This window comes from Phlebotomus papatasi, chromosome 2 (genome assembly GCF_024763615.1).
Source record: "Phlebotomus papatasi isolate M1 chromosome 2, Ppap_2.1, whole genome shotgun sequence".
Lineage (NCBI taxonomy): Eukaryota > Metazoa > Arthropoda > Insecta > Diptera > Psychodidae > Phlebotomus > Phlebotomus papatasi.
Window position 1 is genome coordinate 76,019,757 of NC_077223.1, and position 12,292 is coordinate 76,032,048.

Here is a 12,292-nt window from a genome sequence, read left to right on the forward strand (position 1 = left end):
TCTTGCAATTATGAAAATTATGCAACTCAACGTGGCTTTTTTCCTCTTGAACATTTTCTCTTAAAGACTTTGGTGACGATCATGTCTAATTGATCATCTCGATAGATTTTTTTTTGCAAAAGATCAAGATCACAAGAATTGAGTATAGATTTTAGGGCGGGAGGTGTGAGAGAAAGAGAATATGGGGAAAGAGACGTTAACAACCGAAATAAAAAACTTTCACTTTTCGTCGATGGTACTGGAGGTGCGCAGCAGTTACTTCAGTATGCATTTGGTGATCGTTCCGTGAGTTACGTGGAATTTTTCAGTGATTTGATTGGTGTGAACAGCCTCTTGAGGTTGAGGAAAAAAATAACTGAAAAATGGCTAAATTTTTGGGGATTCTCCTAATGGTGAGTAAATTTATTTTAGTGATTTCTGTGAATTAATAAGGACTTTTATTTAACTAAAAAAATGTTGTTTTGAAGGTTCTTTTGGGACTCTTTTTCTTGGTGAATTTCATTCAGGCCACTGCCCAACCAAAAGCCCCCAATTTTCAGTATTTCGAAAGGTGAGTGACTCACTTTCACGTCTTTCATACGACTGGATTTTTAGTGAAACATTTATTAATTTTTAGAGTTATATTGAGAGTGTTTCTCTGTAATTTTTTGGGATAAATTTACTTCCGAGATTATTGGAATTCTTCTAGAAATTCTGCATAAGCATTCAAATTCAGTTCCTCCGACGTCACACTTTCACATTCACAAGAGCGGCTGTATTGAAAATTATGCATACAAAAATCCATCTATAATTTCTTTGATATCGCGGAAGTTCAAGATGAACCTTTAAAAGAGTATCCATCCATATCGTGAGATTTGGTCCTACACTGAGAGAAATCCGAAGAAGTTAAAATAACATTCCGGAAATGTTAATTTTGCCCTGCAGAATTGATCCAAAATAGGTGTAAATATTACCCTTTTTAGGTGTATTGGGGATTAAAATTACCTTTTTCATGTTATTTTACCCTTAAAAAGGTGTAAAATTAACATTAAAAAATATTGATATGTTTTTACACCTAAAAGGTGTTAAAAATATGAGGAAAAAGTTAATCGCACCCTTTTTCTCAGTGTAGGTTAAAGTTAGAAGGTGGTTTAACATATCATAAAAATTAATAATCAACGAATAAGATATGAATAATATAAAAATACCTATACGTAATAAGAGTGATCGTTAAATTAAAAAATTCTCTAAATTTTAATGTTGTACTTAGGTTTCAAAACATTCAGCAAGAAATACAGATATAAAACGTAAATAAATGTCTGAACGGTCTGAGCCCTCCTTTTAAAAATATTTCACTTCCAGGATATATCAATTTTAACTAACTTTTTTTGCAAATGTAATGTGTTAGTGAATGTTTCCGGAATAACTTAGGACAAAGTGGTACAAGTTGGACAACACTATGCAAGAAATTGACTACTTTTTTTTGCTAACGGAGATCTCACATGGTACGTTTGATATACAGTCAAGTCCCCCGATTAAGAATCTGACCTTGGTTTTGCTCCATCACGTGACAATGTTTTTTTATTAATACTTTTATATTTTTTGCTTTGCCTTACATTATCCGTTATATCTCAGGTTCTAATGAACAGAACCTAAAAAGTGATAGGACCGTTAGAAAGCTCATTAGCTGTGCTTCAATTTCGATTAATACAAAAAACTTTGTAAAACCACTCCTTCAGGGTGTAAAATTGGAGTTTTTCTAAGAATTACCAAAAAAAATGGTCTTAAAGTGAGGTTTTAAAAATTTGTATTAAATAAACAAAACAGAATATTAAAAATTCAATGACACCAGGCGATAGGCAACACTTAGGAGTACAATTTTGCTCATCTAAGACTTCACGCTCCGATCACTCTAAATGCCTCATTTGTTGGTTTTTGTCATTTTCCAAAAATATGAAGTATCTATTTTAGAGCAAATTTCCTAAAGATTTCTGAGAAAATATCTTTTAATACTAATGTCAAACATATATAAATGTTGAGATTCTTCTTTAAATCGATCGGGGGACCATCAACATAATTTTCATTAACATTATCATTTCATGATTCAAAATAACGGCAGGATATTTAGCCGTGAAATTGATTCGCATTATGCCCTAGACACACTTACGACTTAAGCCGAGAGACGACTTAATGGAAAATGATGGAAATATAGTTTGACTATTATTTCTAATATAATTACGCTAGACCGTCTCTTGGCTAATCCTCAGGTCTGTCAATGCCCTGACGTCTTACATCAGACAAGATTTTTTTTTAAATTTGGTTTACATGAGCAAAAGATCCATTAAATTCTGAAAAACCAATAAAATTGATTGCTATTTCGAATATTGAGGCCATTGAGGCTTTTACGAATTGGCTAAACCTCGAGTCTGAAGCCGGCGTTATCCAGGAGATATCGATTTTGGGATGGCCCACGGTTTAGTATTCACTAATGATATCTTCTTTGTCCAATTAAAAATGCATTTTTATAATTTCAATTAAAATGAAAACTTGAAATAAATTTCGGGGGTCAAGGAGAAATCATCCTAATGTGCTAGACACACTTACGACTAAAATTCAGAGACGACTAAGCTCGTTCATAGCCAAGTCAGTTCCTCACACACTACAAACGAGGCTTACCATTTTCTGGCACTCACAAAACATAACATTCGTGGGTTTTTATGCAGATATTTCTACTGAAATGGATTAGTACACCTTTGAAAATTAAACTACTTTTAAATTTACTTCACAATTCATGCATAACAACAAGAATTATTCACTAAAATCGCTTAAATTGGCTTAAATCGCAAGTTAGCTTCCACCTCATAAATAAATGTAATTAACAATAATTTTAGATGTTCGGTCAGTAGATTAATTTAGATAAAAAGAAACATGGATTTTGACCTAGATCCTTTTCCTCTTCTATTACTTGGACAACGTTTCGGAGCTTGTTGGCCCCTTTCTAAGGTCTACAATGTATAACATTTAATTATTCTTATCCTGTTAAATTTATACATTGTAGGTCTGAGGAAGTGGCCAACAAGCTCCGAAACGTTGTCCAAATAATAAAGAAGGAGAAGGATCTTGTTGAAAATCCGTGTTTCTTTTTATCTAAATTAACAATGATTATTGCACGTGTACTGAGACATGAATTTACAAATAGTTTCATTTTCAGATGAGTTTTATTGCATTTCAGTAGAAATATCTGAAAAAAAAACCCACGAAAGTTATGTTGTGTATATACCAGTGAATGCTAATCCTCATTCGTAGTGTGTCAGAAACTGACTTGGCTATGAACGAGCTTAGTCGTCTCTGGACTTTAGTCGTAAGTGTGTCTAAGAGTTTTAGTAAAGGAAATTTATACAAAGGACGTCTGATCGATGATCCAAAGACCTGACTGTATGACACTTTGAGATAAGTCTTTACTGCCAAATTTTACAGGCTAAATATTCTCGGGGATCAGCCTGAATCTATTTGGGCTCTAATACCGGCTTCAGACTGGAAGTTTAGCCGAGTTCCCGAAGATCTCAAAAATCTAAATAACAAGCAATTTTATTGATTTTTCAGAATCTAATGGATAATTTGTCCTTAATATTCAATCCTAAACAATTTTCTAAAAAATCATGCATGATAAAGAATTAGTGGAATTAAGCCAGATGGCTAAGCCTTAGGTCTGAAGCCCGTATAATGCCCAACGCACAATAACTTTTGCTTAGTAAACATGTTTTTGACATTTCAATGAGAGTGAGTGAGATCTAGATCTAGTCATCTCGCTCATTCTCATGGGGAATTTTGAAAACATGTTTACAAACAAAAGTTATTGTGCGCTGGGCATAATGCCCAACGCACAACAACTTTTGTTTAGTAAACATGTTTTTGACATTTTAATGAGAGTGAGTGAGATCTAGATCTAGTCATCTCGCTTTCTCTCATAGGAAATTTTGAAAACAAGTTTACAAACAAAAGTTATTGTGCGCTGGGCATAAGGCGCAAATCGTCAACATATTTTTATATATTGTTTTTTTTTTTTATTTTGCGTTTTATTTTATTGTTTTTATACTGCAATGGAAATATTATCAATCATATTTAAAATTAAATATTTATTAATATTAAATTTGTGCCCGTAATGTTTGACACTATCTTTCTTTCATTGCGGCTCTATTGAGACATGATCGCGAAGTAATCAAAGGCCGTTACGAAATCTTTCACATACTTCTTGGGAACTGAAATTGCAATCGGTGTTTTCATTTTCACTTCCATCTATCTGCACTTCTTTGCTCTTGCCACGAGACGCGTGTTGAGCAGATGGAGAAACACTCTTCAATTACATGGGAGGAGCGTGATTATTTCTTGTGGTATTGAGAGATTGATGATATAACAATGAGAGTTTTCTGTGCCACCAGACAATATCTCATCAGCATTTTTTTTCCTGTTTTCTTATGCAGACCCCGGTACCGGTACCCTTACTACGATGAGCATGGCAGAGGGAAATTACTTTATGGCTACGGAGGAGCTGAACTCTACCAGTATAAGAGCTATACACCTCTGGATGGGATACATTAAGTTTCAAGGAAGTCATCAAGGTCATCGATTCAAATCACAAAAAAAAAGCAGAGGGATTTTCAGAGAAAAATGGTCTTAATTTACTTATCCGGAAACATCAAAACGCGTGAGCTCTCAAACTCGACGTTTCTGAGTTGAAATGTACAGGACATTGTTGCCGCGGATAAAAGCATCGCCATACTTGTTCTTCAGCTGACCATTTGCATATTCCTCCGTCTGATCCAGTGCAATATTCATGTATCCGTCGAGACAGGCCAGAACACCTGCAAAAAATTTACCGGATTGTATGATTCCCTGACTTGTTTTATAGAAAAAATACACGAATTACCTCTGTAATCGACACCACTGTTCAACTTTACAACAACTGGACGACCATGGATTTGATTGATGAACTGCGAGAGAGCTTCCTTGCGAGACATTTTACAAAAATCTTAGTTTTTTACCTAGAAACAAGGATTTTTGTTTACAACAACATAACCTCAAACTTGTGATTATTGCGTTTTCATTAAAATAACCAAATTTCAGTGCGAAAATCATTGGTTTTCTGATAAATTTGTATTTCTTACCTCTTTATAAAAGAAATCTTATGATTTTCTGGACTGAAAACTATGAAAAACTTCAGAAAAGCAAGAATAAACACCGTCTGCTTTTTTTTTTCAAAACAATAACTATGCTGTCAGTTTATATTGATTTCCAGGGGGCCGTATCCTCCAGATGTGAGAGTTTGAATGAATGAATTTTTATTGTATAGCAGCCGCGAAGGCTTAATATACATGTACAAAAATCATTTGATGCTCACTTCACTTTACAAAGAGAAGGGGAAATGAAAAATGAGAGAGAAGAAATACAAATTTTTGAAAGTAACGACGTTCTGACTAGATACCTCATCCTGAAACACGAGTTTGAATTAAACTAATATTAAGACAAAAAAAAAAAAAAAAAAAAAATAATAAACAAAAAGGGGGGGGGGGTTGGCTTAAATCTGGAGATCTGTGAGCTTCATAAAGTCCAATGTTCTCTTGAGTATGTTTTTGCTTTCCCCGAGTAATTCTGATAGTGAGAGCCCACTAATTCCGCAGGTTCGACGGAAATTCTCGAAGGCTACACACTCGACTAGAACGTGGGCAACCGTTTTTTGGGTCCCACAATGTTCACACAGAGGAGGAGATGTTCTGTTAATGAGGTGAATATGAGAAAAGTAGCAATGGCCAATTCGTAGACGAGTCAATTTTACATTCTCGGATCTAGACTGGAAGGGGAGGTTCTTTCTTGGAGAACCTCCGAGATCTTTCAGTTTATTACCAGAGATTTGATCCCACTTAATTTGTTCAACCCCAATAGCTACATCCTTAGTCCAGTTATTTAGATCTTTCAATGGAACTTTGTGAAACTGGACATCGTTCTTAAAACATGCGTTTTTAGCAAAGGTGAGAGCAGTTTTGCTCCCTATTAAGACCCCTGGGTCCCAGATCAATCTAATTTTGTTCGGATATTTCGCAATTAGGCTTCTAATTTCTGAAATGAAACAGTTGTTTTGGGATAGGGAGAAAATTGCTTGAAGAGTATTTAGACTATTTGAGATTACAGCTGCTTTCGGAAAAACAAGTGCAGTTTTGATTGCTTCAAGAGTAGCTTCTGCTTCAACGGTAAAGATTGAGGATATGTCGGGAAGTTTTTTCTCAATTATGGCTCCACAGGATGGGATCCATATTCCGCAGCCTGCTCTGTCTCCTATCTTTCCCCCATAAACATATATGGAAGACCAATCTTCAAGGGAGCTAAGAATATTATTGAGGCGGTTTACAATGGCAGATGAAGCCCTGCTGCTATTGTGACGGGTTAGACCCTCCACAGAAGTGTCGACCACTTCTTCCCTAACATCCCAAAAGGGATAAGGATTGGCAAACGTTACAGAGTGGGGAGGAGTATTGTTTTTCCAGTGCCATAAATTGACTGAATCCGTCCACGAGCAAAGTCTATTTCCCGGGTTAACTCCGGTTTTTAACATATCATATACAGAGCAATAAGGGTTATCTTTGACTCTATTCCAAAATTTTACGAGCAGGATTTCCCTTCTGATTGAGAGTGGAAGAACCCCGGCCTCGGCGAGGACACTAATAGTTGGAGAAGTCCTAAAGGCTCCAGTGGAGACTCTGACACCTGCGTTGTGGATTGGGTCTAGCTTATTAAGGGACGACTTGGATGCCGCGCCGTAAGCCACCACTCCATATTCCAACTTTCCACAAATCAACGCGTGGTGAATTTTTAGAAGTTGGGAACGATCTGAGCCCCAATTTGTACTGGATAGAGTTTTGATTATGTTTAACCGGGTTTGGCAACTTTTCTTAATTTCAGTGATATGCCGATCAAAACTAAGATTTCTATCGAAGACGACTCCAAGAATTTTATGGTGAGAAACGGTTTCAATGCTCTCATTATTAAGGGTAAAACTGGGTGAGGCACAGCCCCTTTTTCTGCAAAAGTGTATGCTTTTAGTCTTGGGAGTAGAAAAGGAGAAACCAAATTCCAGAGCCCAGTGTTCTAGTTGTCCAATAGCCATTTGGAGTTTTTCTTCCAAGTCGCTTGAAGAGTGACTAGAGGAAAAAATCACTAGATCGTCAGCATATATTAGATGGTCGACATTTATGGATTTTAGTACTTCGGAGAGACCGTTAATAGCAACGAGGAAGAGAGGCACGGAAAGTACACTACCAGTTGGGGTTCCATTGAGTTGGGTGTGGAGAGAAGAAAGCGTGTTTCCTACAAATACTCTAAAAAGACGGTTAGTTAAAAAGTCTCTGATATAATCAAACAGATTACCTTCTAACCCCCATGCCCTTAATTGATTGATAATCACTACCCTCCAGACTCTTTCGTACGCCTTTTCAAGATCAAAGCTAACTACAGACACGTGTTTTCCGGAATTAAGACTATTGGCAATGACGTGTTGCAAAAGTGCTAAGTTGTCATTAGTGCCTCTTCCTTTTCTAAAACCTGATTGGAAATCCGATAAAAGGCCAAATTCGTGTAGCCACCAGTTAAGCCGGTTGACCACCATTTTTTCTAAAACTTTTCCCACACAACTTAAAAGGGAGATTGGCCGGTAGCTCTTAGGATCGGTAGAGTCCTTATGGGGTTTCAATATGGGGACAACGTTGGCTATTTTCCATAGCTCAGGAAGAGAGCCCTCAGAAAAAACTCTGTTAAAGATCTCAAGCAGCATTTGTTTACCCTGAGGGGGCAGGTGTTTAAGCATGCTGTATGAAATATCGTCAGGGCCTGTCGACTTGCCCGTCGAATTGCTAAGGGCGTATTGCAACTCAAACATTGAAAGAGGGATATTTAATTGCGGAGGAGTTGTGGATGAAGGGACAATGTTAGAGGCTTCCAAACTATTTTTGTATAACTGGTATTCTTGAGATAGGTGGGAATCGTTAGAATTGTTTTCGAAAGAAGTCGCTAAACACTCGCTTATATCAGCCTCGGTGGAAAAAACAGAATCTCCCAGGTAGACTTCTCTGATATTACTGGGTTTAAAGGTCCCGGAAATTTTCCTAATTTTATCCCAAACGACTTTTGGGGGAGTGTCTTTTTGGATGCTACCAACGTATTGCTTCCAGCTTTCGGATTTAGCTTTTTTAATAAAATCTCGCACCTCTTTTTGCTTTTGCTTGTAATTTTTGAGATTGGGAGCAGTGGGGTGGTAGAAAAACTTTCTATACAATCTATTTCTGGCCTTGATAGCTTCTTTAACCTCATCACTCCACCAGGGAACTTGCCTTTTTCCCGAGAATTCCCTGGTTTTCGGAATGCTTAGATTAGCAGCGTGTATAACCGACTGGTTAAATCGATCTAATAACTCTACTGTACTGGCGTTTTCATCAAACTCAAATTGTCCTAAAGACTTTTCTAAAAATAAATCCCAGTCAGCTCTGTCTTCTAACCACTTAATTCTTCGTGAATTCATGAAGGTAGGGCCTAGACTGCTAATAACTATAGGTGTATGATCGCTACCGTAAGCTTCCTTGACCGTACCCCATTCTAGGAGAATATTCAAAGATGGTGAGCAAAAGGTTAAATCTATAGCAGAGATGCTACCGTAACCAGGGTGAATGTAAGTTGGATCACCATTGTTCATCAACGAGAGACCATTGTCCAAAGTAAAAGACTCAACCTCACGTCCTTTCTTTTGTGTACTTGAACAACCCCATATTTCATTGTGGGCATTCATGTCACCCCCTAAGACCAGAGGAGATGGCAGACTTCGAAGTAGACTCTCAAGATCATCGCGAATTGAGTTTAACTGTGGTTTAAAGTAAACAGAGCAAAAAGATAACTGTCTGCCATCAATCCGGCAGGTGATAGCTACTGCATCAATGTTAAAGTTAACAACGATTTCAGAGAACATTAGATCTTCCTTGACTAGAATGGCCGAGCCACCGTGTGCTGAATCAAACAGATCTTTATTGGAAATAATGTGATAATTTCTAAAAGATGGAAAGTCGGTAGTTTTAAGATGTGTTTCTTGAAGAAGTACAAAGTCAGGATTGTGTCTTTGGACAATTAGCTTTAAGTCTTCAAAATTATTGAAAAATCCATTAATATTCCATTGTATTATGATCATAATGTGCTTAGAGGTTTAATGTGTAGAGAAAAAAAAAATTTTTTTGACAAAAAAGAGAAAAGAAAAAAAGAAAAATATGAGGGGGAGGGGAGTGAAGTGAGCTTACTTGTATTTAATCAATTCCAATTCCGATGACTTTTTCGATGTCCTCGAGAGAGATTTTTTGCGGAGTTTTTCCGGAACCAGTAACGGAGGTACCGGTTGGGGCGTCCTGATTGTATAGAGTAGGCTTCGCTTTCTTCGCCTTCTTGTTGTTCTTCTTGGGTTGACTGACTTCGAGTTTGCTCTGTGGGGTTTGATAGAGCATCTGTCCTGCTCCTCCTGCCGCTTCTTCCTCACTGATCTCATGAGAATCGCTTGATTCAGCCGGTCTTTTTGCACGTGTCTCAAATTGAGGCTCCAGTTCTGTCTCAGTTGCATCCATCTCTTCCAAAGATGACACAGAGAAGGAGGAGACCTTGCTTGACACGTTGTTCTCGCTCTCCAGAGTACTTGCTTCCAAGTCTTTGGGAACTGTTCCTGGAGGTAGCATCCCAGCCGATCCTGAGCCTGATGGATCACATGCGAAGTCGTCTTGGTCTATTTCAATCCGATTGTCATGGATCTCTGCTTGATGGGTGATTGTATTCTTCTCAGTGGGTGTCTCAAGATTTTCAGCCGGCACTGTTTTTGAGAGACACGGGCAGTTACAACCGGAACATCCAATTGTCTGCCTTTCAGTTGTAACATCTGCGAAGGTTTTGCCCTTCTTAACAAAGGCAGTGAAGATCTTTCTGGCCACGTGATATGGGACTCTCTGCTCAACCATAACTTTCCTTATCTCCTTTTCCTCTTTAAACACTGGGCAGGATCGCCATGAAGCGAAATGGGCAAGCCCACAATTGAAGCATCGGGGCCCAGATTTGCACGGATCAGGACTATGTTCCTCCTTCGCACAGCGCACACAAATGGCCAAGTTTTTGCAGGAAGTGCTTAAATGTCCGAAACGCTGACATTTAAAGCATCTTATTGGGTCTGGAATGTAGTCTCTGGTTACCAGGTCCAGGTAACCGATTCTCAATATTTCGGGTCTTTCGGGGAAGTTGAAAGTGATGATGAAAGACGAAGTGGGGATCAACTCTTCTGTAGTCTGGTTGTTTCCATCTTTTCCCTGATTTACAATCTGCCTTTCTTGTGGGCTGAGCTTTTTCCGTGTCTTGATGTTCTGGATGGCAATTACCCCTTGAGGGGCTAGATACTTGAGTAAAGCCTCTTGATCCCAGTGAATCATTTCAGGGTCACGAACTACAGCTCTACAACGGTTCCTCCTTTCATCAAAGGCAATGGTGACATCATGGCCGCTGATCTTTTTGACCGTCTTCATGATCGTCTCGGCTTGGTTTAATGATTTAGTAAGTGCTGTGATTGTCCCATCTCTCTTTCTGGTGATTTCAGCGAGTTCACCAGCGCTGTTGAGCAGTTTTTCAACCTCAAAAGGGAGCACTTTCCCGAGACTCTTCCCATCAGTGCGCGAGATGACCACGTGTCTGCCACCTTTTTTCAGACATTCTGTCTCCCAATTATCGACAATTTCTCTTCTGGAGGATTTGTCTCCTCCTTTGCCGTCTACCTCATCCCCTAGCGCGGGGAAGTGGGCCCCATTTTTTGGGGGCACCGTGGAAGTACACACCATTGTGTTAAACGTGTTTAACTGTTTCGATAACGGTTTTTTCAACTCTTTTGCTGGACGTGCTGAACTTTGATCCACACTCTAGCAAGTCTCACAACGAACTGAGTGAGAGTTTGATTTTGTGGGAAAAGCCAACTCTCCGTGTGGAACTCGCCTATTTTGTATCTACGAAATTTTCGATTGGAATTTTTCTCATCAAAAATCGGGGAGAATTCTCGAGTGGTATCTCGGTGAGAGTTTGATTAATTTACATAGAAGCAAATAAATTAAAATATCGCGTTTTTTTAAGTTTTAAATTGTTTTTAAATTATTATTTCACTTAATAAATACAATTTCCGTATATTTATAATAAATTTCAATTAAGTTTTTTCTTAATAAACTGGGCAGGCATTTCGAACTTTTTTTTTTATTATCTGTTATTATTTGTCTAATTTTTTTGAGTTTGATATCAATCATTTCCAAATTGTATATTATTTTAGTTTTATTTTATTTCAGCTCTCGTGAATAAAAAAAAATGGTTGTGGCCATTTAATGATTAGGTCTTTGATTAACCTACAGTAGACTCTCACTCAATCGGCTCTTTTTCAATCGGGCGACAAATTTTGTTGACAGTTTTCACGCTTATGAAGCTAATTCGCTCAAATTCGCTGTAGTTCTTCCTATTTTATCGTGATTCTTTATAATTCAACGCTTTTTGTGGAATTTACAAATGCTTTGACGCTCAATTCTATCGCTAAACCGGATGACATTTTGCCCCATATTCCCGATTGAGAGAGAGTCTACTGTATTTATATTCTTAATAAAAACGAAATTGAACAGATTTTTAGCAGTTTACTTGGCCGTGAACTCTTTAAAACTCTTAATTTTCGTTTTAATTATAACCAAAGAAAAATAACGCATAATTTATAGGGAGTTTATCAGGAAAAGGTTCTGTTTTAGTAAGTTGAAATTGTTAGATCTCAAGAATCAACAAAACTAATATTTTAAGCAGCAAAATGATACCACTTACTACAAAATTAATAAATGGATAATAATTGAACAAATATTTAAAAATCGTGTAGTTACGTGTTCTTCCTTAAAATAGAAAGAAAAATATTGTGTGAGATTCTTGATATTTGCATCTATATTATCCTTTTTTTATTCGACATACAATCTAAGAAAAATTGTAACTTCTCTATTGAAAAACTATTTACAATGTTTGAAACGCTTTTCTTTAGGTTAATATAGTCTTTATTTGAGAAAATTCCTTCAAATACTAATACTAATAATACTAATAAGTAAAATAGAAAAGAAAACGGATAATGTCAAGAATTTTCCGCGAAAAACATATCAATTTTGAATTTTAATCTTGGGTGATTGTATGTATGTCAGTATCTACTAAATTTAAAAGTTTCAATGAGCTTTGTATTTTTCTTAAATTG

The 12,292-nt window shown here is 37.1% G+C and overlaps 2 protein-coding genes across 2 annotated transcripts; one reads left to right on the forward strand and one right to left on the reverse strand.

The window, feature by feature from the left end:
• Positions 1 to 217: 217 nt before the first annotated feature.
• LOC129804428 (uncharacterized) lies at positions 218 to 5,239 on the forward strand. Its single transcript, XM_055851694.1, has 3 exons — positions 218 to 392; positions 468 to 550; positions 4,461 to 5,239. The coding sequence occupies exons 1-3, from the start codon at positions 363 to 365 to the stop codon at positions 4,576 to 4,578; spliced, it is 231 nt and encodes a 76-aa protein (XP_055707669.1). The 5' UTR covers positions 218 to 362; the 3' UTR covers positions 4,579 to 5,239.
• Positions 4,635 to 4,997, reverse strand: LOC129804426 (U6 snRNA-associated Sm-like protein LSm6). The gene is made up of 2 exons (XM_055851692.1): positions 4,907 to 4,997; positions 4,635 to 4,841 (listed from the first exon to the last, which is right to left on the reverse strand). The coding sequence occupies exons 1-2, from the start codon at positions 4,995 to 4,997 to the stop codon at positions 4,693 to 4,695; spliced, it is 240 nt and encodes a 79-aa protein (XP_055707667.1). The 3' UTR covers positions 4,635 to 4,692.
• Positions 5,240 to 12,292: the final 7,053 nt, after the last annotated feature.

Excerpts from the sequence above, each read along its gene's own strand:
- LOC129804428 (XM_055851694.1), top strand. The coding sequence starts at position 363 with ATGGCTAAATTTTTGGGGATTCTCCTAATG. Across the intron at positions 393-467 it reads TTTTGGGGATTCTCCTAATG|GTTCTTTTGGGACTCTTTTT; the intron begins GTGAGTAAATTT and ends GTTGTTTTGAAG. Across the intron at positions 551-4,460 it reads AATTTTCAGTATTTCGAAAG|ACCCCGGTACCGGTACCCTT; the intron begins GTGAGTGACTCA and ends TTTCTTATGCAG.
- LOC129804426 (XM_055851692.1), bottom strand. The coding sequence starts at position 4,997 with ATGTCTCGCAAGGAAGCTCTCTCGCAGTTCATCAATCAAATCCATGGT. Across the intron at positions 4,842-4,906 it reads CAGTGGTGTCGATTACAGAG|GTGTTCTGGCCTGTCTCGAC; the intron begins GTAATTCGTGTA and ends AATTTTTTGCAG.